Source organism: Empidonax traillii, unplaced genomic scaffold, assembly GCF_003031625.1.
Source record: "Empidonax traillii isolate 1590-97213 ecotype Southwest subspecies unplaced genomic scaffold, ASM303162v1 scaffold601:size890739, whole genome shotgun sequence".
Lineage (NCBI taxonomy): Eukaryota > Metazoa > Chordata > Aves > Passeriformes > Tyrannidae > Empidonax > Empidonax traillii.
The window spans coordinates 431,361-457,061 of NW_020955794.1; the positions used below are offsets into that span (position 1 = coordinate 431,361).

The 25,701-nt window shown below is 42.7% G+C and overlaps 1 protein-coding gene across 2 annotated transcripts in view; it reads left to right on the forward strand.

The window, feature by feature from the left end:
- ITPR2 (inositol 1,4,5-trisphosphate receptor type 2) overlaps positions 1–25,701 on the forward strand; it is a 206,391-nt gene that overhangs the window by 14,162 nt on the left and 166,528 nt on the right. For both annotated transcript variants that reach the window (XM_027898520.1, XM_027898521.1), the window contains 11 exons: positions 784–879; positions 10,652–10,696; positions 17,543–17,697; positions 18,925–19,024; positions 19,174–19,334; positions 20,932–21,073; positions 21,783–21,941; positions 22,787–22,959; positions 24,200–24,319; positions 24,424–24,609; positions 25,263–25,514. In XM_027898520.1, the coding sequence (XP_027754321.1) occupies positions 784–879; positions 10,652–10,696; positions 17,543–17,697; positions 18,925–19,024; positions 19,174–19,334; positions 20,932–21,073; positions 21,783–21,941; positions 22,787–22,959; positions 24,200–24,319; positions 24,424–24,609; positions 25,263–25,514 (1,589 nt within the window). The remainder of the gene's footprint in view (positions 1–783; positions 880–10,651; positions 10,697–17,542; positions 17,698–18,924; positions 19,025–19,173; positions 19,335–20,931; positions 21,074–21,782; positions 21,942–22,786; positions 22,960–24,199; positions 24,320–24,423; positions 24,610–25,262; positions 25,515–25,701) is intronic.

A 25,701-nucleotide genomic window follows, 5' to 3' on the forward strand; every position in this document is an offset into this window, starting at 1 on the left:
AATGGGGGTGATTTTGAGAAGATGACCAACAACAAATATTTATTTGTTCAACTGGGAAAGACTGGAAACTGCCTCAAATCCTTGTCATTACAGGAATGTAACTTCTCTAGCCAGAAGTTCTTGTGTGAGGAACCAACTTTCTGCATGTAAAACCAGAGTCCTTAGGCAAAATGGTTGATTTTTGCCTGGGCTGTCTGGAGCAGAGTGAATTGCACTTGCAGTTATTGGAGATCACTCCTTAAAAGAGTCAAGCGCTGCTGGGTTTGAAGAAGGAAAATGACCTACAGCTCAGCAGAGGGGAAAAAAGAAATAACCTGTGATATCTCAAATGATAAGGGGACACTTAATCACTTGAATGAAAATTTTTCAGAAGCCCCTGGTATTGTCAAAAATGAAGCTGGTATAATTGGGAAAGTAATTTAGGATGGTTTGAATTTTGCTCTTTTAAGTAGTGCCTGGTAGTGCAGAGCAGCTACACTCTGCTTTCTCCAAGCTCCAGATTCACACCATGTCATTTGAAAGGAAGATCTGGCTCAAGATGCTTGCAGGGAGTGGATTAATAAAATGTAATAGGAGGAATATTTCCTGGCACCTGGCAAAAAAATTCCTGTAATTAGCTGTTACCTGTGGTGAGCTTCATCTAAACACAGAGTTCCTCTCTGTGGCGGGTTGTTTGTAATGGCGCAGCTTACATAATTTTATTTGGAATGAGCTGTAAGCAAAAGTCAGTGATCTAAGCATGATCTGGAGGAGCATGATTAAAATCTGTACTTCTTGTTTCAGGTTGTCCATCACGACCCTTGCCGGGGAGGGGCAGGACAGTGGAACAGCTTGTTTAGGTTTAAGCATTTGGCAACTGGGAACTACTTGGCTGCAGAGGTAAGGGTGTCAGTTAAACAAATGTGTTTGCAACTTGGCTGGTTTATTATCTGGTTAGGGTAAAATAATGTTGTGACTCCCCAGCAGAGCAGCTTAAAGTCTTTTGAGACCTGTAATTGTCCTTAAAAATCAAATATGGCCTTTGACAAGCTGGAATAGAGCAGATAATACCAAGTTCATGAAATGGTACAGCCTTGGGGTTTTTTCATGGTTGCAAGGAGCTGTGAACTTTTAAAATCACATCTAATCCATATTAACACCGGTCTGTGTCCAAGTTGTATCTGTGGAATGAAAAGCAGGTTGTTTTTTTTCCCCCCACTGATTTAGTTGGGTCTGTGCAGGATTGCTTCTTTTCACTTGTGAAGTATGAGTGTGAGAATTTACTACCAAGAGCCAGTTATAAATCACTGTATGTTAGGGAATCCCTGAAAAAAGACTAACTGGGTTGAGTTAGTGCAACTTCTGTGTGCAAACAACTCCTCAGTATTCCCAGGGTGCTGCTCTCATTTTCCAGCTCCTGTCACAGCCTGCACTGACTTTTGAGAGTAAGAGCAAAGAGGAGATATCAGACCTTTACTTATGGCTAATTATGTCAAAATCAGTGTCAAATCATAAACAGTGGACTGCTAATAGTAGATAATTTTCAACAGGCAACCAGCACTCCCACCTAAGAGTGGGAGTGTTTTCCTTTCTGCTTACAGTGAGAGATGCTCCTAGTAGGAAGATTTTACTCAGACTAGCTAAGCTGATAGAGAGTCAGGAAAGGCATCAAACGCCCTGATGAGCTTCCTTCTCCCACCATACCTGAATGATCTGGCTCGGGAATTTTCAGGAAAAAAAAGTCTTCAGGTGAAGAGGTGTCGAACCCGACCTTTCTGCCTTTCTGGAAAGAACATCCCCATGGGGAAGACCTGTAATGTGGAGAATACAATTGGTAGAGTGAGAGCTGGAGGAGCTTTTGGGTTGAACAGAGGGGATTTGCCGTGTCTGGAGAGCAGCATTAGTGACTGTGCCCATGAAGTGGGAAATACCTGCTGTTGGTGATATTAAAAGGCACTGCTGCAATAAAAAGCTGTGAACTGTGTTTTGCACAGTTCATATGTCAGGCACAACACACCAGCCAGCCAGACAACGTCAGAGATTTATGAGCAGGCAGGCAGACACCTCATGTGCGTGATCCAACTTTAAATCAATTGGGCAAAGCTTCCTGAACACTTATCTGTGCTCCTGCAGCACAGGGAGATTACTGATGGTATGGATTATCAGCAGCGTCACACGTTGCCATGACCTGATTTTGTTTAAGCTTCCACGATAAAGATATCTAGAGTGGAAGAATAAGCACAAACACAGGGACAAAATTCCCCAAATCTTTTAAGCAGCCTGTTGTTGGCTAATGATCCTGTCACAGTTGTACATCAGGATTGATCACCGTTTATAACAGTCTTTTTGTTATTCCATCCCCCCTTAAATCATCTCAATGTGTACCGTGGAGGCTTCTCCAGTGGAATCTGCACGGGTCAAGCCTCAGACAGTGAGCAGAAGTGTCTTTCACCTGGGTGTCTCTGCTCCTCCACAGCTGGGCTCATGCCTTGTGGGAGCAGTGCTGTGCCAGATGTAAACTGGTCCTTCTGGTCTGTGACTTGGTGGGTCACTGCTGAGCTGTGTTGTGGAGGGATGCCACTGCATCTTATCAAGGCCAGGGAATGGATGATCTGGGGGGCTAAGAAAAATTGAAGATATTTGCCTCAGAGGATGTAGGAATTTAAAACTGATAAAGTTGTTTCAGTAGTGGAGTAAGTTAGGAAATTAAAAAAAAAAAAAAGCGAGGCAATAGAGTTCTTCAGTAAACAAAACATGTGGGTGAGTACTTGTAAACCTAATTCTTGTAAACTTGAGAGAATGAAACCACAGTGGGTAAGTCCTAAATTCCATGGTCCTTAGTATTACAGTCTTTCACCCAACTTTTGTTACCTTTGACCTCTGATACCTCTGACTTCCAACCCAGTCTCAAGCAGTAGCATTTCCTTTAATCCTCTTGGCATTATTTAGCCTAATTTTAATTACTGTGCTCTGAAGTTCTTTTAAGACCTACTAATACCTTAAAGCAACCTTGATCCTTCTACCAGACTCTGGGCTGAAGGTGAGCCACCCTGAAAGCCCCACTGCTAAAGAGGTGGGAGACATTTGGTAACTGCACATACCTGCATTGGCACTGGAATTGGAAACGTTAAGCCACAGGCTCTCCCAAAAGATTTAGGTCATATAAAAGTGGAACCAAATTTTTATGATTTAAATCATGTAAAAAAGTGGAACCAACCACAAAAAAGCTGAAAAATTGGAAAAAGAAATTGTCGTCTTTTGTGGGAGTGCCTCTGTTGGGGTCAGAAGGGCTTGATTTCACCCAAAGGAGCTGAGCCAGATCTGCAGCAGGAGATTTAGACACTGAGCCACCAGCTAAGATCCAGGCTGCTGACTTTTCTTCTCATCTTCACAGAGTCAGCAGTCTCTCAGAAATAAGTTCTGAGAAGATTCTTTTTTTAGCCCTGGTTACAGCAAAATGACCCAAGTTATGGCCAGTCTTGGTATTTACCAAGAGAGGCTGTAAGGTTTTGTGAAAATGGAATGTTTCACGGTAACAAAGGTTGTCCCAAAAGTCTTTTTGGTGCCTGTTCCACATGCAGAATGCACCCAAATCTCTGTGTGTGGCAGTGAGGTGCAGTTTACTCGAACAGCCTTTGGGATGTTGCAGGTTGGGCCCCACGCAGCTGTGCCTTTCTGATGAACACACGTAACCTTTTTGATATTCACGATAAAAATCACTCTGAACTGAGTATCAGCTTATCCATCGTGCTGGAACCGAAACGTGCACCTTTAATACTGTCCTCCATGTGCACAGCATCTCCAGTTCTGTGATTCCTAAACTAGATAATTTGTCTGAAACTGTGAACATTTGCTGTCTGAGGCTGTTAAACAGCCCATGCACACACAGGAAATGCAGGATGAATCTGCCATTTCAAGTTCAGCTCCTCAGGTGATGTGAATGTGGCTAAAATAATTACAAAATACGTGTGCATGGATCAAATATTGCAGTAGACAGTAGGTAGCCACAGTGGGTTGCTTGTGAAACGTTGTGAACATGGAAATAATCACAGTGCAGAATTTGTGAGGAAAGATCTGTGATAATTCTGTTTTACTTAGTTGAATAGATCAGAGTTACCAAATACCCTGGCCAAGATACGGCAGTAAAGCTGGTGAGGTAATTGTCTTTAGCACTAAATTAGCTGTACTATGCTAAATGAATTAAGGTAATGCAGGTAAGACAGCCCTCAGTGTTTGCATTCTGTGTGCTTCTGTAGAACCGTGCCATAAACAAAGGTTCAAGTTATTCCGTGGAAAATTCTGGCTTTCTTAAGAGAATTTGCTTTCCTCTCTCTGTGAGAGTGAAAAGGCAGAGTTTAAGCTGTAAAATGGATCAACTCTGATCAGAGTTTTGTTCAAAACTCCCCTTGAAGTCCCACATGAAACATCCTTCCAGCTTTGGGATTTTTTTGTTTTTAGCACTAAATGCTCAGTGGGGTTGCTTTTGAAGGTAGATGGTTGAAGCCAGTTGTCCTGGGCAGCACAGGGTTACAAACACGAGGTGAAGTGACAATTAATATGAACATTGTGAATTGAGCAGGAAGTCCAGGTCAGAAGCTGTCCCTGAGGTGGTGTTGGCAGGGACCTCCAGGGTGTGGGGAAAAGGGAATGGTCTGTGCTGGAATAGGGTCAGTGAGCTCAGACACCAGGGGCATGAGTTGTTTGGGTGGGGTAACAAGAACTGCTGAAGTTGTGGGACTGTCAGCTGGTTTTCACCTTGTTCTGGTCTAAACCACTTGCTAAGAGAACTCTTGGATCAATGGCCAGTAAAAGTTACTCATATTTCTCTTGTCTTTCTTGAATAATTTCCTCCCATATTATCTCACTCTACTTTTTGTCAAAATTGTCCCAAACCACCCTTTTCTTCTCAGAGAAGCTCATGTACATTATTCACCTTAGACTGAGAATTGCTGTTATGTCTCAAGATTAAGTCCATGGCAGGAGGGTTGGAATTAGAGATCTTTAAGGTCCCTTCCAACCCAAACCATCCTGTGATTAAAAACATTAGCCAGCCATATATTATTATAATAATTTCTTTATCCAAGTGGACAAAGCCATACTTTTTCCTAATAAATGTAATCCTGTTGTAAAAATCCCTTGATTTGGATCATGGTGAAGATAGCTAAGAGCAGGTTTAAGTTCATATTGGTAATTAATGATAATCCTCTCGTGCCTTCTGAATAGGACATAGTAAAGAATGTCACAAGAATAGAAAGCACAGCATTTAATAAGATTTTAAAAAGATTACATGTTTGGATGGGGAAGAGTGTCCTCGGCATTAGCTAAGATAAAAGAAATGTAAAATGGAAATTAGTTCTTGAACTCGAGGCTATAAATCAGGATTAACCTCTTGGAGTCCTGGAGAAACTTCCTCTGTAGTTTTATGACCTTTTCCTCCACCTCCTTAAACTGCTGTGGAAAATGGGAGTCCTGCATGGGATGTTTTATTAAGGCAGCTGAGACTGAATATCTGAAGCCCATAGTTTAGGCATTTTGTTATCCACTTTTTGAAAACTGGGTATTGACAGAGATGATTTGTATTTAGGAACCTCTGTTATTTTTTTTTTGGGGTGGCACGGGAGCAAACCTTGGCAGAAGGATTTATCCACCCCGCTGGTCGTGCAGCTCAGGCAGAGGAGGAGAACGCAGTGGCAGATGCTCTGTGGTTCCTACTGCCTTTAGAACCCTGTGGCAAATCACTGGCTCAAAATGGCCTTGTTTAATAGACCTGCAGGTACCTCTTGCTCAGGGAGAAGAGTTTGCAAACCGGAGAAGGTACCAGGAGGTGGCAGCATCCACCAAGGCCTTCACACATTTAATCTGTTGGTACTGCGGGACCTCCTTACCTGGAGGCCGCTTCAAAATCCCCCCCCTCAAATGCCGATTTTTCCCAGTCTCTTCATTAAATGTTAATTCGGTATCGAGATGAACTCCTGTCTGTTGGGCTCATCGATTGGAGAGGGTTTGCCAAGGCGAGGGGGTGAACCCAGCACCGTGAGCCTTATTTCTATTTTTCACCGTCTCACAGGAGTGGGGTTTTGTTCAAAGCTCTGCAAGGAGCGAGGGATAATTTACAGCTACGCATGAAGAGATGGAAGAGATCCAGAGACTAGAGGAGGAGGATGGATTACTGATTTACAGAGCCAGTCTGACCTGTTCCACAGACTTGGATGTGGCTTTTTAAAGTGGCAGAGTTAGAAGTTACAAGTCCCAAGCTAGATTTTTTTTCCAAGGTTTTTAAGAATCTTGAGAATGCAGCTAAATTTCTTGACCTGACTTGCCTTGACTTTGGTGAAAGTTGAGAACAACATTTGCATCTGTCGGTGTGCAAACACCTCTATAAATCTGGATCTTGGAGAAAGGAGTTTTTTTTTTTCTCCCTTCAGCCAAGTGGACCTGAGACTGTTCAGCAATGCTTTTCCAGTCCTGCCTAACTTGGCTGCGTTTAGGCTGTGTTTGTTTACGTACAGGCTTTAGGAGGAAGGAAGTGCAAAGCCATTAACACAGCATTTATTGTCATCTAGTCACTGCACAGGACTACTTCTGTTATTACAAATGCAACATCTTCTGGTGCTGCATTTTGATGTGTCCCAAACCAGCAAATGCGTTATTTTTTTTGGGGTCGTTTATTACTTCAAGACTGCTTGAGAAGCTTTTGTTCCATTATTTTTGGGCCTCTTTATTTGTGATGCTCGATGGAGGTTTACAAGTCTCCCCTCATTTGCATTTTATTGCTGGTGGAGTTTTTTGTGCACGTGTTTTTTTGGGTTTTTTTTGTTTGGTTGGTTGGTTTTTTAACAGTAGAAATACCAGCCATGTCTAATTCCATCATCCTTAGTTATTTTTGTGAGGACCACTGAAAGGCACTTGGGATATTAACATTTAGGACATAACTCTTGGAGGGATGAGGATGTTTCTCATCTAGCACAGGTCGGTGTGGAGCTGCTGGAGCTCAGACTGAGGTTGTGGCTGGCCCAGCATTCAGGTTGGACTAAAGGATTTTTAAACTCAGATGATGATTATCAGGAACCCTTTGCCAGTGCTGTGGCAGGTTTGAATGGAGTTTATCAAGGTAAAATCCCAGCCAGTCTTTCTCTGGCAAGTTAATAAGGTGGCAAAAGTCCTTTGAATGCCACTGAAGTCTTTGAAATTGTGCAAAAGTCCTTTGCATTTATCGAAAGCTAATCAGTGTGACATTAACAAAGAACAAAGCAAGCCTAATGAAGATGAAAGATTTGAAAAGTGGATTAGTTTTCTTTTGTGCTGGCTTTTTTTCCCCCTGAAACACTTGGCCTTGTTGACTGGGTAACAGGCTGGTTATCAAATGAAATGGGAACTGTTTACGTGTATTGAATTAGATCCTTTCATTCTTTGTCAGGGTTTCCTTCATAAATGCAGGTTTTAACCAAGTCATTAAAATGCTCATTTAGCTGAAATTTGGCAATCTTAATTCCTTTCTCTGACAAGATGCTTTAAAAATATCCTTTACCTAGTCAACAAAATTTGATTAAAACCAGCATGGGTGTTTCTTTCCTCAAACTCCTTTCTCTCCCTCTTAATTGAGTGTCCAAAAATACCCTGTTTGGGTACTTTCCATGCATTTCTTCAAGAAATCAGCATTCAGTATAAATGTGACATTTCAAGCTGTTTGTCCACAGTTGCTGGACTGTAAAGCTTATCTTATTACCTGAAAATGCAAAAGGAGAGATTAAAGCCAGGAATAACCTGTTAACAAGAAGTTGTTTTGCACAATAGTTAGAACCTCAGGAAATTATGCACTGTCAGGCCTTGTGGATTGAAAACTGTAAAGATGTAACTTTGGCTGACTTGAGTTTGTAAAATTTTACACTGTGTAAAACCGTGATGTCTTCGGTGGTGCTGTGGTGGGAAAGAAAAGTTGATAGGGTAGACCCATTTTCTGGAGTTTGGGAGGTTCTGTGTAGGCTGGAGGATGTGTGGAGTGGAGTCTGACCCTCCACGACCTGAAGGGAGCCCACAGGGAAGATGGAGAGAGACAATTTCCAAGGGCCTGGAGTGACAGGACAAGGGGGAATGGCTTCAAACTGACAGAGAGCAGGTTTAGGTTGGATATTAGGGAGAAATTGTTCCCTGGGAGGGTGGGGAGGCCCTGGCACAGGTTGCCCAGAGAAGCTGTGGCTGCCCCATCCCTGGAAGTGTCCAGGGCCAGGTTGGATGGAACTCCAAGCAACCTGGGCTAGTGGAAGGTGTCCCTGCCCGTGGCAGGGGGGTTGGAACTGGATATTCTCTGTTGTCCAACCTAAACCATTCCATGATAACGTGACATGAGTTTCAGGGTCTTTGATATTGTTTGGTTTTCAGCCATGAGGAGGCTGAACTCTCATTTTGTGGTACCTTTTTCTCTCCCATCCGTGGAAAGGTAAAAAAGCGGCCATACCAAATTTTGTTGAAAAACAAGCAATGGAGGATTAGGATTTCTGGATTATTCTGCATTGGAAAAGAAGCTGTTGAAGATACACCCTAAAAAAAAAAAAAATCTATACTCTAAAAGAAATAACATATAATCAAGCTGTTTGTTAGAATAATGATTTGTACAATCACCCTTGCTTAAGCTCAGCAGTTTGCAATGCATCATGTTCTTACTGAGTATTGACTGCAGGCACCTTCCAGTGGCATTTTGCAGAAATACTCAGCACTGTATTCCAGCTACGCTTCTGTGAAGTGCAACTTCAACACCCCCAATGACACGAAAAAACCTCGAAGACTGGTGAGCTTGAATGAGGCTGTTTTAGGACAGTATTCTTACTTTCTGAACACCTGCAAAAATTTTTTTACTTGATCTCATTAGCAGCGAGGGGGAAAAGTAATATTAATGTTGTTGTTTTCAAGGATTCTTTTGTTTTGGAAGCTTATTGAGGAACACAGAAGCTATCTTACATAAATCAGAAAAAGCAATAGATTTTGGAGTGTTAAGACTGTCGGGGTGTCCTTAGGTCATTGTGTACTTGGATATTGGAAAGGACTCAGAACAGGTGTAATATGACATACACCACCACATGATTTATGCTCCCTCTACCTGGAGAATATAGGATGGGATAACAGCTAAAAGTCTGATTTAACAGTGGGGCACGAAAAACCATCATAAAAGGATGTACTTGATTTTTTTTTTTTTTTTCCATTGGAGCCTTCTGTCTCCCTCACCCTCAGTCCGCAGGTGAACTATTTTGGAGATTTGAGGGCAATCTGTTCGGTGATTTTTAGAGTAGGCAAGAAGTGTCGTGGGAGGGAGATTTTCTTAGTTTCTCTTGTTGTGGCTGTATTTTGTAAAAATAAAAAAAAAAATCCTCATTATGTTGAAAGCAAGAAGCTGAAAGATATCAGAATTAAGGAATTAATTCATCCTGGGTAGACAACTCGAGCCTTTTAGTGAAACCCTGTAGGTTTTTTCTGTTTCAAAATCAAGTCTTTCTTCAGGTTCATGATGTGGAGGGGAGCTGGCTTTTTTGGGGGGGAGGGGGGAGTGGGTAAAGGGGTGTAAATGGTAATTATTAATTAAAACCTTATAGACTTAGCAAAACCTCTTCACTAAAGTTGTCTGCATAATGCTAGATGTATGATAACACGATATTGAGATGTTTTACTGGGATTCATTAATTTTTGCCCTGTGCAATTCCCTTCTGGCTCTGCCAGACTGGTGATGCCAAATTCAAGCCAAGAAAATGAGTGTACTTATCTGTAAGATGTATACACACTGTGATTGCCTAAGAACTAAATTGCCTTATATAACTTATAACTTGAGCATTTTCAGTGCTTTGATGGCATATCCTATGTCAGGGAATATTGGTAAATATTGAGGCAAAATAGTGTCTTTATGTAAGTCAAATCTTGAAAGGTTTCATGTGCAGCCAGTGAGTGGGTGTATGTGTTTTTATTTATTTGAGAGTCTATCTGCCTACATAATCACTCATAGTCTACATATTTCCCTTGTCAAAAGTAGTATCATATTAAAGGCTGTTAAATACTTTATAGTGTCTTTCATCCAAGCCTCTCATATTGCTTCAGCTATTAAGTAGTGCTTGGTAATCCTGGCGTGACATGGAAAAGACGATCCCCGTTGCTAATGGTTAAGCAGAACCACAGTGCAGTGAAACTCTTGTGTGTAGTGGCCCTGCCATCCCTGTTGCAAAGCTGGGTTAACTCTGAGCTCACTGTCTTCCTGTAAAAATCTCAGCAGACATAAAGGCTGTTAATTTTTTTTATCTGCTCCAGGTCAATCCTGGAAGTGATTTCGTGTGTAAGTGCGTGGGTGACTAACTTGCTGTGTTTAAAATAGTAACTGTCCGTGCTTTCTTCATCAGCCCTCCTTGGTTTTGGTTATTTGAGATTCCTCTTGGTTGCAAGATGCACTTTTTTTGAGGTGAGGACAGAGCCAGCTAAGTCAGAAACCGAGCTGGTAATTCTTATCCTCTCATTCTCGTGCTGCTTCTAAACACTCCACTGTCCTTTTGCAGCGTGGATACATCGCACAGAACTGAACCAAACCCTCTCCCCCACTTCTGAAATGTCCCAAAGCTTCCAGGATATAGTAGATAGGTACCACAGAATGAGAGTTCAGCTTCCTCGTGGCCGAAAATTGATTTCTTTTCTTTTCCAGCTCAACCCTCGCTATCCAGAAGGTAATAATGAAGGAAAAGCTTTGGTAAGTGGAATTTATATGTTCATATAACCTGGGAAATGCCATGCCCTCAACCCACTTTGTTTTTATTTACATTTTATGGCTGCTGGGGCATCTTTGCAAGGATCCAAACTGCCTTTGCTGCAGCATGGATGGGTTTGGAGGAGGCAGCAGCCTGTTTCTGTACAACATCAAGAGCACGTTAGGCTAATTCTGTCTAACAAGGCAAGGCCAGACATGTGGTTTATAACCTGTGAAGGAAGGGGAGTGAAGACCTTGGGGGAATCTTACTGTTACTAAGACAACAGATATTCCAAAAAAGAGTCATTCCTCCATCAGATTCCCGAGACTGCCTTGAAAACACTGAGATCTTCTTTGAAAAATTTCAGTTGAATTTCTTTCTGCCTTCCTCCTGGCTCTTGTTCTTTTAAGAGGATGCATTTTAAAGGTTTTTTTCTGCACAGGGGAAGAATTTTTTTTTTAAGTTTTCATGAAATGAAACCCAAGGTTCTTACATAATCCCGTGCCTCGAGGACTGCAATTTTAATAAAAACTGAGACTTTTTTAGGAGTTGACAACTTTAGTTTTCTATCTTCAGTGGCATTTGGTAATAGAGGTAATATAGCAATAAAAGCTAAGCTGTCTAGAGAAATGAGACTTCTCCCTTCCAAAAGCACAGAAGTTCCACCAGTTGTTTCTGTTTTGTGTTGGGATGACACTTGAGGCCCTGGCAGCTTTGTAACCACTTTAATTCATCTGAATAGTTACTTATTCCCTGGACTGGGTAATGAAGAAGGCCCGAGAGTAACCTGAGCATGAATGTTTAAGGTGGCTTCTCTATCACTTTGGCTTATCCTTCCTGGCTATTGGTTTCAGCTAAAACCCCAGGCCAGATAAATCATGTCAGAGAAATACTTCCAATAAATAAATTAATCAAAGCTGATTGATGATCAAAGCTGATGTCTCCGTGGAAATTTTAACTTGCGCGCTCGGCACTTCCTTGTGAAAGGTGTTTTGTGAAAGAACCTCTAACAATTTTTGGTTACACCTCAGTGTAAATCCAAGCCTAGAGGCACTTGTAGCGTGGTAGGAATCCCTTTGTAGTCCTGTTGGAAATGCCATGAGTCAGCAGTGGCTATTTTAAGCCTTCATTCTGGCCTTGAGCAACTGAGGGATCTGTGCAGAAGCTTCAGATCCCTGGGCAGGAATTCCTTTTGGTATCGTGACAGTGTTCTGAATTATCCCTCAGAAGTACGAGGATCATATAATATTTGGGGGTCTTTAAGCTGTGAGAGAGGGTGTGGAGTCTCCCTGACTGGGATATTCCAGAACCATCTGGCTGCAATCCTGTGCCATGTGCTGTGGGATGACCCTGCTGGAGCGGGGAGCTGGGACCAAATGCCCCACTGTTGGTCCCTTCCAGCAGTGACTGACTCTGTGTTTTTCTTTTCCCTGCCAGTCTGGTACCACCTCCGTATCTGTTGTCTGGGTTTTAAAGGCAGCACAGCCATCTGTGCCAGCTCTTAACTCCTTCCTGAAGGTGTGACAGGGCTTCTTGTGTATGTTCCCTGCCTGGTTTACAAGTCCTGATCACAGTTGCTCAGGCAACTGAATTTTCGGAAGCAGCAGCAGAGAAGGAATTTCCGTGGTGCAGTCGTGGGCACTGACACCTGGGTTCTGTCCAAGTGCATCTTTTTTGCCTTGCCTTATGTGACCCAAAAAGGGTTTTGGCTCCAGAGATCATAAATATTACTGGAAGCCATTGGGACTTTTGTTCCCAAGCGTTAAAGGTGTGTTGGGACTGCGGTTCATTGCTCATTTATGAGCTGCTGCTTGACAATCCAGCCAAATTGTCTTGTGAAGCACTGCTTTTATTTCTGGTAAAATTTGGCCTTACGATGAGTTGATTAATATTCTCACACCTAAGCTCCAGAAGAGGATTTTTTTTTTTTTTTTTAATGGGCAGACCTTCCTGTGATTCAAGGGTCTTACAAAAATAACAAACTTCTTCACCTCCTGAAGCCCAGGAGATCGTCGTAGAGCGTGCATCAAAATCTGGTGTTCTGTGTTACAGCCCCCTTTAAATCCAAAATTGGTGTGCTTTGTGCTGCAGAGCAGGCTGTTATTTCTAAGGATAGAAATGTACAGCATGCAGGAGAATGCTCCAAACGTCGGAGAAATGTCAAGAAAGCTGGAAACCTGTCGTTTGTTAGTGCCTTTGCATTAAGGACTGTCTTTGGATAGATACCTTAACTCCATTTGTCCTCATTTTCAGGAGAGTGCTAATTCTAACCACTTCCAAACTGCCTTTTATTGTTGAGATTTTTCTTAGAATTGAGACTGGCACGTGTGTCCTTTTCTTGTAAAGAAGTTGGGCAACTCTACCATGGACTTCCAGGTGCAGTTTAATGTATCTCCTTTGACTTCTGTTTATCTGTCTTTATGAATTCCAAACATTCTGCAATTCTAACTTTCTTGCTGCCAACCTAAGAGATTTTTCTTTTTGATGAGCAATGCAAATATATTTATTTTTTTAAAATTTTATTTTACCTTCCAGGATCTAATTTATTAAATTATAATTTTATAGTATGGGACACAGGTGATGCAGTTTAAACAAGAATAGAATTGGGGGATTCACTGGGTTTTTTTAAAGGATTAACCTGACAATAAACAACCTAAAAAAAACCATTGAAAAGAAAAGAATAATCATCAGCTTTAAAATGTCAGCAACTCTGCTTATATAAAACCAGCAGTCAGACCACTGGAGAAGCTGGGGGAGAAGGGGAGACACGGATGCTGGCACATTATTATTATTCTGCTGTTGCACACAGGTCTGAATCAGCTCTGGAAATGCATACATTGTTTCTTACAGAATGTCTCTGGCTCCCAACAACAGGATTGCAACGTGATGTCTCCGCTAAAAATGCGATGACTCACAAATGAGTCAACAGTGAAGGTGTTCCAGGAGGCTACTGCTGTGCTGTGCCGTCTGCCAGGGCTCTGGAACGTGCAGGAGCAGGGCTGCCCATTCATTTACTCCATTATCTTTCCATATAGAATATTTAAAATAACCTAACCTAGGCAGTTCTGCTCACGTTAGTGCTCTGGGAAAAGAGACCTGTTTTCTGAGAGCCTCCCAAACTGGGTTAACACACTGAGATACCACATTGCACTGGCTTGAACAGGCATTTTCAGCACTCTGGCTGCTATTAAATTTAATTTCTGCTGAAATCTGGAGTGCAGCTTAATGTATTCGTTCAGGAGCAGGGCATTATCCTTGTCTGTCTCCATGCCACCAGAGGTGTCTTCACCCATTGGAATTGCAGATTGGGCTTCTAAAAGAAAAGGTATTCCAGGTCTGTCTAAAAGAAAGGGTATTTCAGCTCTGTTATGGGTTTGTGTTGCTCTTTGCAGTTGAAACCAAGGCCCCTCTGTAAGGAAAACTCCGTGTAAATCTCCTAAATTTTAAATATGGTGCCCCACTGAGATGAATAATGAAGGTTTGGGGTAGGTCTCAATTAGCAGTTCTGTTAAGAGCTGTGAAAAGGGTTCGTCTGCTGGGCTGCAGGTCTCAAGAAAGGCAAATCTCCTCACATATTTCTCCCTCGTCCTTGTGAGTGATTTAACCAGTGCACGACAAGAGTGAGGTGATTCCACCTTCTTCACCTGGGATATGGGTCTGATTTGACTTGGGACAGCCCCTCACTAGTTTGTGATTAGTTTGGGACAATCAAAACCGTATTTGTTTTCCCTCAGTGAATTTACTATCTGTTAATATTTCTGCCTGCCCATTTTTTAACTGTTTTGCCCACAGTTCTTGCACCTCCTCTCCATACTCCCAACATGTAATTCACCTGGATTTTTGTCTTTTATAAACTCCTGGGAGTGCTTTCCTTGGCTGTCACTGACCACATCTCCATCATCTCCGAAACTGTTCCATTGGCTTCCTCTTCGTACTGCTTTAAGTTAAATTTTCTTCTCTCTACATTTGATTTCCTTTGCAATTCTTTTCTTCCTTCCTCTCAGTTGAATCTGGTTTTTCTGGCTGCCTCTGCTCATATGCCACTTTTTTTTTTACCTGAGCAAATGTCACGTTGTTTTTAACTGGCGAGGAACTCAGTGCTTTCTCCTGAGCTGATCATATTGTCTAATTAATTTAAAATAGCCTAATACTTTCACTTCTTCTCACATCCTCTCACAGACTCATCTGCTGATTCAATAATGGCCGGGTTTGAGTGCAGGTTCTGATGACTGCTTACTAAATTTAATTTATCATGAGAAGCTTTCTGTGTGCAAGTGCCTGAGCGCTTCTCCCTCTCCCACACACAGACAGGTGTGTGCACATGGACTGAGACATAAATTGAGACATAAATACAAATCCCTGCATGCTGATATGTGATGACAGTGTTCCTGTCTCCCACGTGCTCCATGTATGCCACTTGTTTTCAGAGCTGCCAAGTTGAAAGACACACGAGGTTTTTTTTTTCCCTGATTAATGCTTAATGCCCGTAGTCCAGGTTGAGCTGTGAGGTTCAGATCCTAAAATAATGAGGTTTGTGGTGGAGTTCAGTCTGGAGCACAGCTCTTGTGCGGGGCTGGGTTTGCTCAGCTAAGCTTGGCCTTGCAGTCAGCAGTTTGCAGACGCTGTCTCGCCCCCTGTTGAAGCAGACTTTCTTTTTAGACTAAAAACCAGATCTTGCTCCTGTGCCAGGTTTGATTTGACAGCTGTTAAGCCCGGTTGGTGGCATTTAGGCCTGATGAGCCAATTCTATTGCTCAGCTGGATTTATACAGTTGTTGGGAAGACTTAGTGGTTAGTCAACCCCAAACTGCAGGGTGAACTCCACTCCTGTCAGAGTGTCGGGATTTAACCCCATCTGCCAACTGAAAAAACCCCTAAACCATAAAAAACCCCAAAACAAACAAACAAAAAAACCCCATACAATGATGAAGTGTCCTGCCTTTTTGTATACCAGTCATTTCAGTCTGGAAATTATAGCAGAGTGGGTAGTTTCTGGGAAACCAGAATATAAGTTACGGGAAATATCAAAAAGTCTGGATGCTGTTCTGAACTACTGTTCTGTGCTACTCACCCCTTTACAGACCTCTTGAATTTTAAACTGGTTTTCCAGTTTCCTGTTTTGTTTGGAAATGTAGGAAGTAGTTTTCATTTAGCATCAGACTTTCACAAGTATTAAGCTCTTAGAAGGATTCTTTTACAGTTTAAGTGCCTTTTCTCTGTCTCTGTCCTTGATGGAAATAATGGGATGGAAAGCTGGCATTTTTTAGACCTGATAATGAAACAAATGGGTGTTTTGGAAGGATTCTCAAAGCGCCTTGAAATGAGATAACTGGCCCTTTCTTACATAGTTTCACTCATCCTTGATTTTTGTTGCTTAATCTCAATTGTCAACATGGACAATCAAAGCTTTGCCCTTGATTATCCCTTACAGTTTGGTTTTAATCGAGGTGCTAATGCAAACTGAGTGCAGCCTGGCCTTTTACATTGCTCTGTACAGCTCTTCTTCCCTAGAGCTGCATTATAAATTATTATAATAGTATTTCAGGTTTCCAAGGTTTCCTTCCTACCCCCCCCTCCCCATTTTGACTTTCTTCATTCCTCTTTTCTTCTACCTCCAGGATATATATTTTGTGTACAAGAAGGGCCTTGGGCTGCCAGTCTTTTAATTGGTTATTAGTCTTTTGTAATACGTGTTAACTCAACACCCCAGAGGAGCAGCTTTTACTTACACCAGGAATTCTCTTGGTTGCTGGGTGGGTACAGACACAGACTCTGAACTGCTCCTTCAAGCCATGATGTGTGCCTAGGGAAGGTGGAATTTGGAGTCTGTGAAGACAAAGGCGTGTAGGTGGCTAAAGATGAGGATGTCTGGGTCGTAAAATCCCCACAGACTCAGAGCAGACGGTGGGAGGAGGATGGCACCTCAGACTCACCCGCCTCGTCTGAGCGACTCTGTCACTTGAAAGCTCCTCAGAGGCAACAAACTTCTCCCCTTGCAGTGGGTAAAATCAGACTTGTGTTGGTGCTCTGTGTCCATATCTGCTTAGTGGAGCAGATATTCTGGTTCTTGCTGTTTAGAAAGCATCGGACAGGACGAGAGGAAACGGCCTCAAGCTGTGCCAGGGGAGGTTCAGGTTGGGCGTCAGGAGGAATTTCTTCATGGAGAGTGTTGTCAGGCATTGGAAGGGGCTACCCAGGGAGGTGGTGGAGTCGTCATCCCTGGAGATGTTCAGAAAACGACTGCATATGGCACTCAGTGCCATGATTTAGTTGACGAAGTGGTGATCTATCAAAGGTTGGATTTGGTGACCTTGGAGGTCTTTTTCACCCTAAGGGATTCTGTGATTCTGTGAAAGTGTGCTGCTGTGATTCTGACCACACGAGAGGCAAAAAAAAATGAGCAAACTTAACTAAAACAACAACGGATTTAGGCAAATTGCTTAATTTTTAAATCCCCTCCCCGCTTTAAAAAAAAAAAAAAAAAAAATCTCGATTTTCATTAATTCTCTTCTTTGAACTTCCCAAACCAGCGCTGTGTAGTTCCATCCTATGGGAGCGAGGGGACTGCAGCTGCTGCAGGTTTTTTGAAGTTGCAAGTGCCAAGTAATAACACATCCAGTGCTGCAGCCTCTCTGTAGCTCAAGGCCTGCTGTTGTTCTAATGACTGCCCCAGACCTCACGTGCCTGGGGCAGAGTGCACCCTTTGTGTCGGCTGCAAAGCCAGTCGTGGTAAATTCTTGCTGGAAGGTAAAAAGAGGAGGGGGAAAAAAAAAAAAATTACAATTCAGATTGTCTGCAAGGTAAATGGAGGATTTATAATGCAAGCAAATAACCCTTGTGCCTAATCAGCAGAGAGAAGGCGACCTTCCTGCTTCAAAGAAGAAGCGCCAGGCAGGGGAGAAGATTATGTATACTTTGGTCTCTGTGCCACATGGAAATGACATCGCATCTCTCTTTGAACTGGATGCCACCACTCTTCAGAGAGCTGATTGCCTGGTTCCAAGGTAAAATGAAAAAAAAAAGGGAATGAAAAAAGGGCAGAAAATAGTGCTGCATTGACAGGGTTTCTCCCTGGCATTATGCTGGTGAGTAAAGCAGGGGGAAAAAAAAAAATCAAACATGAGCAAGTATTATCCTCCTGCTGAAATTTGAGGGGTGTTCGTGGGTAAACAAGGGATGTATAAAACATGATGCTGCTGCTGTGACTGGGTAAAATAATTATAAGGATAAAACAAGTGACACTTAAAGGGAGCCTGTGAAGAGAAAAATAATGGGCTAAATATCGCACAGATACGTGCGAGGACAGAACTGAGCTCTGTGCGCTGCCAGAAAAAAAACCTGTGCTCCTGATAGATCCAACTGGATTGTTCCCAACAAAATAACCTGCGTGGTGAACTGGGCTTCTGCTTCCCTGACAGATCATGATGCCACCGAAGGCATTTGTTATTCAGATGAGCTCAGCAAGTGTGGCTTCTGGGTTTTAATTGTCAGTATTGGAACTTTTTGGCTGTTGCTGCATTGCTGAGATGGGCCGGATCAGTCACGGGGTGGTCGGCTGTGACTGAATGGGCTTGCAGACACTCGGGGCTACTTGTCAGGAGGGTGGATTTTTAAAGCTGGGTACCCCCAAATACTGCTGTATGCGGCTTTGGAGGGTGTTCGCTGTGCTGAGTTTTGCCAGATAATTTGGTTGCTTGAACACTCAGAGCCCATCAGCGCGAAAGGGAGAGCGTGAACGAAGGCCACAGCGAATGTATTTGAAAAGTAAAATTTGGGGTGAAAAATTGCACTTGGTTTCTCAGCTCTGCTTTTTGATAATACCCCCAGATTATCATATGGAAAGAATTTTGCAGGATCTCGTGTCTGCTCTTTGTTCACTTGATTTCCAGCTGAGAACCTATACTGTGAATTCCTGCTCCCTGGAACCGGGGTTTGCAGACCATTATGGTGAAGCTGTGAAACCACGGTCAGCTTTACTTTCTGGCTTTTGTTCTGTGACAGTTTAAAGGGGGTGGTTACTCTGCAGGAAAGAAAAAACAATGAAAGAATTGGGTTTATTCGTGAAATGTGTTTCCATTCAGATGGGATTTTATAACATCTCCCTTTCTTTAAGTTTTTTTTTTTCCCCTTTAAAGAATATTTTACTCCTACTTAAAAACCAGCACTCTGCATAATCCCAAGATGCTGTTCTTGTTGCAGCTCTGCCTGTTATTTGCTTTGTCCTCCTTTAGGAACTCCTATGTCCGACTGAGGCACTTATGCACCAACACTTGGGTCACCAGCACCAGCATTCCAATAGACACTGAGGAGGAGAGGCCTGTGATGTTAAAGGTAAACACCTGTACCTTGGGATCCAAATTCCCAAATTCATTCCTGAACCTGTCTACCAGTGATCTGCCTTCTAACAGGTAGAATATGCATAATAATCGGGATAAAGGTAAGAGCACTGCTTACCCACATTAAACCAAAAACTGTTGCAGATCGGGACGTGCCAAACCAAAGAGGACAAGGAAGCTTTTGCCATTGTGTCGGTTCCCCTGTCTGAGGTCAGAGACTTGGACTTTGCCAATGATGCAAACAAGGTTTTAGCATCAACAGTTAAAAAGCTGGAGAACGGAACAATAACCCAGAATGAAAGGAGGTTAGTGAGTTGTTTGGTTTGGTTTTTTTTTTCCCCCTTCCAAATTAACATTTGGTTACTCATGATGCCGTGACCTCACAATAGAATGTAATTTAGTGATATCCTCGTGGACACAGAGGCAGTTGGGAGAGGACACTTCAGTGCTGAGAGTGTGAGCCTGGGGTTAGTTCCCACCTCTGCCACAGCATCCAGGCTGATCTGTGCCTCTCTTCTCCAAAATGAGGGTAAACAGCACTTCCCCAGCTCACTGGCCACATAAATAAATGGGTAAATGTGCTTGTCCTAATATCCTTTGATAAACCACTTCTGAGCTGCAATATGAGGCGTCACTGCATCTGATCCTCATGCACAAGAAGGCCATCTGTACAACAGGCAGCACAGGAGAGCTCTTGGTCTGTGTGAAGTTCATGTTCACCTCATATTTGTGCTGCAAAAGCCTCAGCAGGAGGTTTTAGTGTGACTGAGAGGCTGCCCCCATAAGTCCCTTTCCTTTCTTATTTCTGTTTCCCCTCGTTTTCTTTTCCTCTCTTACATAATTTTTGTGTTTTCCCCTTGTATTCATTCCCACCTGTCCCTGAATTAAGGGATTTTGCTGTAGCCAAATATATCCCACTGCCAGTGATGAATTTCACTATTTGTCTTCACCTGCCTGTGGTTAAACTGCATACAAGACAGCTTCTCTGGCAGTGTTAATTTGTAACCTGTAATGCATCATATACAGGTCCTTTTTTTTTTTTTTTTTTCCCCCTGAAGATGTTAATTTTTGGTGATAAAACTGGATTCTTGCAGTGAGTTTCCAGTAGCAGTTAGACCAGATGGTTTAATATCATAACAGGCAGATCTGTAATGGCCTTGGGTGTTGGTACTCAGCCTCAGAAAGCTGAGTGTAAAAAAAAAACAAAACCCAAAGATCTTTTTGCTGTCTTATCGCTGCCCTGCTTAGATAAAGAGGAGTCCCAGCAGTTTATTTCTGGTCTGCTTCGTCCTACATCTGCCTTTTCTGTTCTTTTTTTCTTGGGGGACACACATACCTTGCTGCTCTCCATCGGTGGGCTGAGACTTTCTTGGCACAGTATATATATATGAAAGCAGTTATGTATGAATATATATAATTGAAAAAGTATATATATGAAACAGTTTCTTGGGTCAGTAGGGAAATTATCTGGTGGCAGAATGTTTTTCTTCCTCTAGTGAGTCCATCATCTTGTTTCATGGACCCATGGTAAAGCATAAAAATCCTTGCTAGGCTGTTGAAGTTTCTTTTTTACTGCTCCTGGGCATTGAGGCCAGCTGGTGTGGATTTTGCATCTTGGAATACTGTGTATCAATCCCACATCCTGCATTTCTCTCCTGCTTTCCCTCTGGTTGTTGTTTAATGCCTTGGTAAACAGCCCCGTGATCGATTTAAGCTTCTGCTGAACCAAGGCTTGGGATCCTTAAGTGCACGCCAAGCTTAACTTTGCAGCGATGGGAGTCCCATTTTGCCAGGCAAAGCTTGTTATAAACGTGATTTTCGCTCTTAGTGAATCCTGGCAAGTGTTGAATGACTGTATATAATCATGATTTGTCCATCCATCCATCCATCCACCCATCCCAGGTTTGTAACCAAGTTACTGGAAGATCTCATTTTCTTTGTGGCTGATGTGCCCAACAACGGGCAGGAGGTTTTGGATGTGATCGTTACCAAGCCCAACCGGGAACGACAGAAACTAATGAGGGAGCAGAACATATTGGCTCAGGTACCTCCTGCTGTGTTAATAACTTCATTGTGCTTGCAGACAGATTGTAGGAGACAGAGAGGTGAGAAACTGTTGTTTTTGGGTGACCTGGCTTGTGCCATGGTGGGTTTGTGTGTTGTTTGGATTGGGTAGATGAGACACTGCCGGGTCAAGGGTCATCTCTTGGTCCCTGAATCAGAGTGAAGCACGAGGGGCTGTGGCTGATGGCTCTTAGTTTCATGTGATGACTTTTAAGGCTGCATTTGAGAGCAAATTGTTCACAAAATTTGAAACAAGCATGCAGCACTGTATTCCCCATATAGGAAAAATTCCAACGCCCTCCTAGACCTCTGGCTTTGTTTATATGAGGGCAAACTTGCAAGTAAATCAAAATTAATGTTCTTTTTAAGTAGCCTACTGAAATAATTAAAAAAAAAAGGTGTGGAGGGGGGGGAAGGATGAAGTTGGACAGCAGTCAGTATTGTCTTCCTTTTCCTTTAATGTATCTGAAGTTAAGGCACTTAACAAACAGTGTTTAAAATTGGGGATAGGAGAAATAGAGAAAGCAATGCCAGTCAGGTTGGTGGGAAATCTAAAGCTGAACACAAATGCATAAAGCTGTGATGTCTCAGATTTGTGCCCCCACTTGCATTTGGCCAGGGCTGTTTAGTTTAAGTTTTGAAAAAGCCTGGGTTTGGTTTTCATTGTCATCCATTCTGATTTTGAGCAGATATTCGGCATCCTCAAAGCTCCTTTTAAGGACAAGGGTGAAGGATCGATGCTGAGACTCGAAGACCTGGGTGACCAGAGATATGCTCCCTACAAATACGTGCTGAGATTGTGTTACAGAGTCCTCAGACACTCCCAGCAGGACTACAGGAAGAACCAGGTCAGTGGTGCTGAGGATAATTTTCCTCCCGATTCCTGTAATTATATATCTTGGATTTGACATCGCTCTCTGCACTTACAAGTGGGATTTTGTGGTGCAAAGCCTGTTTTTTTGTAGGTTAGTAGTGTGGGAATTGAAAGTTCAGCAATGAATATCATGAGTTCACCTTGTAGTTCTGCAGGCTCAGGCTGAGGCTGGGGTCCTCTGCTTCCTTCATGAGCTTCCTGCTATTAAAAAATATTCTCTTGGAGTCTGGACTACGAAGTGGGAAATCTGCAGAACTATCTGTTTCTGTGTTTGTAGAGGGAATGGCAGTGAATCAGAGCAGAATTTGTTCTGTCAGGTAGCCTGATTTCCCGCTGCTGGAGACTCCCTGTGAGCGAAAAGGATTTCAGAACAACGTGGACCAAAGGGACTAGAGATAAAAGCTCAAACTGCTGTTGTGTGGCTTCTTTGTTTTTCTTTCTAATGCTTTACAGAAATATTTTTGTCTTGGAGAGAGAGAAAGGAAGGAGGGAAAACTCGGGAAAAAAAGCTTCTTAATATAAAAACCTTTTGGTGTTTTTTTTTTTCCTTTTAAAAAAAATTAGCTGCCATTTCTTGAATTTTGTATGTATTTTCATGCATTCATTCCTCTGGTACATGAAAGTATAAGAAGAGTGGGTCATCCCTAATATGACATCTCTTTCTTGGGGTGCATATTCGAGGTGTTCAGATGTTCTTTTGTTCAGAGAGGAAAGTTTTGAGGGTTATTTTGATGAACTGAGCTGAATGCCTCTGGTTCTAAAAGAAAAAACATTGCTGCTCGGCTGTTCACCATGGGGAATTTTCCTTTTTTTTTTCAGGAATATATTGCTAAGAACTTCTGTGTCATGCAGTCCCAGATTGGGTATGATATTCTGGCAGAAGACACCATCACAGCTTTGTTGCACAACAACAGAAAACTGCTAGAGAAACACATCACAGCGAAAGAAATAGAGACATTTGTGAATTTACTCAGGAGAAATCGAGAGCCAAGGTTTGAAGTGGTCCACATCCCTTTCTTTTTCTCTGCTGATAGGTTTTTGTGTTTGCAGTAGCTGTGAATCTCCCTGCTATTCACTGCTCTGATGTCTCTTTCTCCCAGTTTTGATGTGGCAAACAGAAAAACCCACATAGAAAATAATCAGGACTACCTGTCAGTCTTGGGGTTTGACTATATCTGCGTTTCAGAACTAGGGCTTACTTGAAAAGAGGGTTTATACTTCACAGGACTGTTCTGAAAATTTTGGTCTTCCTTCAGGCTGGGACAAAGAGATGCAAACAGGAAGTTTAATTTCTCCTCTGTGGAACTGCCACTTGTGTTGTCTCCCCTACCAGTAATCTTGGTATAAATTACACAGATGGCAATTTTTCTAAGCTTTTATTAATACCAGTTTTCCTGCAGGTTGTGATTCCAGGTCAGACCTAGAGCAGTGAAGCTCTCAGGAAATGTGTCCTAGACCGGATTTTGTCCCAAATGAAAAATTCTGGCCTTGAACTTCACTCATTTGATTTTTTTTTTTTTTAATTAGCTTTAGGTCAGAATATAAAAGAAATGGATTTTTTTTTTTTTTTTTAAGCTGGAAAATCTATTTTTATGGCTGATAGTAGATGGCCAGAGTTTGTACTTGGATTTCTTAGGAAGTGGAACGGATGATATGTATGTGCATGTGTGTGCCTGCTCATATCTGCTCCCCCACCAGCTCTTGAGCCTCTTGCCCAGTTTTTGGCTACCTTTGCTGTTACCTTGTTAAACAGCAGAAGACCTAAGTTTGAGAGGAACAATTGACGGGAATTCCCTGCAAAGCTTAGTTGCTTCTGCTTTACATGGAATGACCTCTTTGAACACAGAGCTCCTGTCCTCAGGTCCTGCCAGTTCTTCACTCTTCCCTGGTTGCCAAGAGTTCCCTGGAAGTGTTCAAGGCCCAGCTGGATGGAGCCCTGAGCACCCTGATTTGCTGAGAAATGTCTCACTTGGGATTTTTTTCTTTTCTCTCCCTGACTGATTGTTCAGCACCACTCAGGGTGGCTCTCAAAGCTGTTACTCATCTTTTTGTGTTTTTAGCTGCAAGAGTATGAGTTGGCAAAAGTTGTATGTCAATAAATATTGTGATTTGTGCTCCCTTGAGCATTCATACTCTAGTACTGACTGCTAGGGATTTCTCCTGCAGTGTTTCTGAGTAGTATTTTAAATCTCATTTTCTGTTGCATCTGTGGTGTTCTTTTTTTGCCTGCAGATTCTTGGATTATCTGTCAGACCTGTGTGTATCCAACACCACAGCAATACCAGTAACTCAGGAACTCATCTGCAAGTTTATGCTGAGCCCAGGGAATGCTGACATTCTCATTCAGACCAAGTGAGCATCTGTAACTGGAGCACAGCACCTCTTTAGTGCCTGCTCTGTTGTTTTATCCGTAGCAGTTTGCTGGTGGCTCCATTGTGAATGGTTTGTGTTTGCAGGCTGGTTTCAACACAAATGGACAATCCCTTGGAATGCCCAGTCATCTCAGATGACATGGATGAAGAGGAAGTGTGGCTTTACTGGATTGACAGTAACAAGGAGCCTCATGGCAAAGCCATCAGGCATCTGGCTCAGGAGGCGAAGGAGGGCACGAAAGCTGACTTAGAAGTTCTTACCTACTACAGGTAAAACTGTTTATTCAGAGAAAATGCAGCTCTCTGAAACCCCCAGTGCTGTTTTCAGCCAGTTTATTCACCAATATCAAAAAAGAAAACCGGGTCGTGCCAGAAACTGGGATTAGAATTTAAGTTTTTCTTGCAGGAGGCGTCACAGTCTGTGCTGTCTCTGCCAGGCAAATCTGGAGTTTCCTCTGCTCATCACAGCTCTCTGTGTGTCTGTCATTTTGCCTCTCACCTTTTATTTACTGGGCTTTAATTTTAGGTTGTGCTGCCCTGCAAGCAAGGCATGCTCTGAGGGAGGACTGTCCTGAGGGTCTTGAGGATTAGAGGGGAAAGGGGATAATGGAACAGTGTCTTATACTGATTGAAAACCAATAGTGCAAGTGCTTCAGCCTTCCACTGAACTGTTTCCTTTGACTTCCAGAGGGAGCCCAGTCTTCATAGGGGCTGGATCCTGACATTAACATTTTTAATGGCAAGTCAACCCCTTGCTTAGCAAAGTCACTCTTGTAATTTTTGAGGCTTTATACCAGTAAGGCTGATATATCTGTAAACCAAGAGTTTGAGGGACAGTGTTTCATTTCCAACTGCTCTCCTTGAATACCACCTTACTACTTTTTTGTTTGCTTGTTTGTTTGTTTGTTTGTTTTTCCCTCAAGGTACCAACTGAACCTCTTTGCAAGGATGTGCCTGGACCGCCAGTATCTCGCCATCAACCAGATTTCTGCCCAGCTCTCCGTGGACCTGATCCTGCGGTGCATGTCTGACGAGAGCCTCCCCTACGACCTCCGCGCTTCCTTCTGCCGGCTGATGCTGCACATGCACGTGGACAGGGATCCTCAGGAGTCCGTGGTGCCTGTCAAATATGCCAGATTGTGGACTGAAATTCCTACCAAGATCACAATCCATGAGTGAGTTGAAAGGCTAAAGCACAGAAGCGCTTTGTACAAGGGTTGGTTTTGGCACCAGGGTTTGTAAGATGTCTGATGTCAACAAAGGGTGCTTCTGTTGCAGAGCACACAACTCTTAATTACTGTTGCTCTTGGAGACTTCCATGGGTAAGTTTTCACTCTGTTTTTATAGGTGTTTAGCCTATAG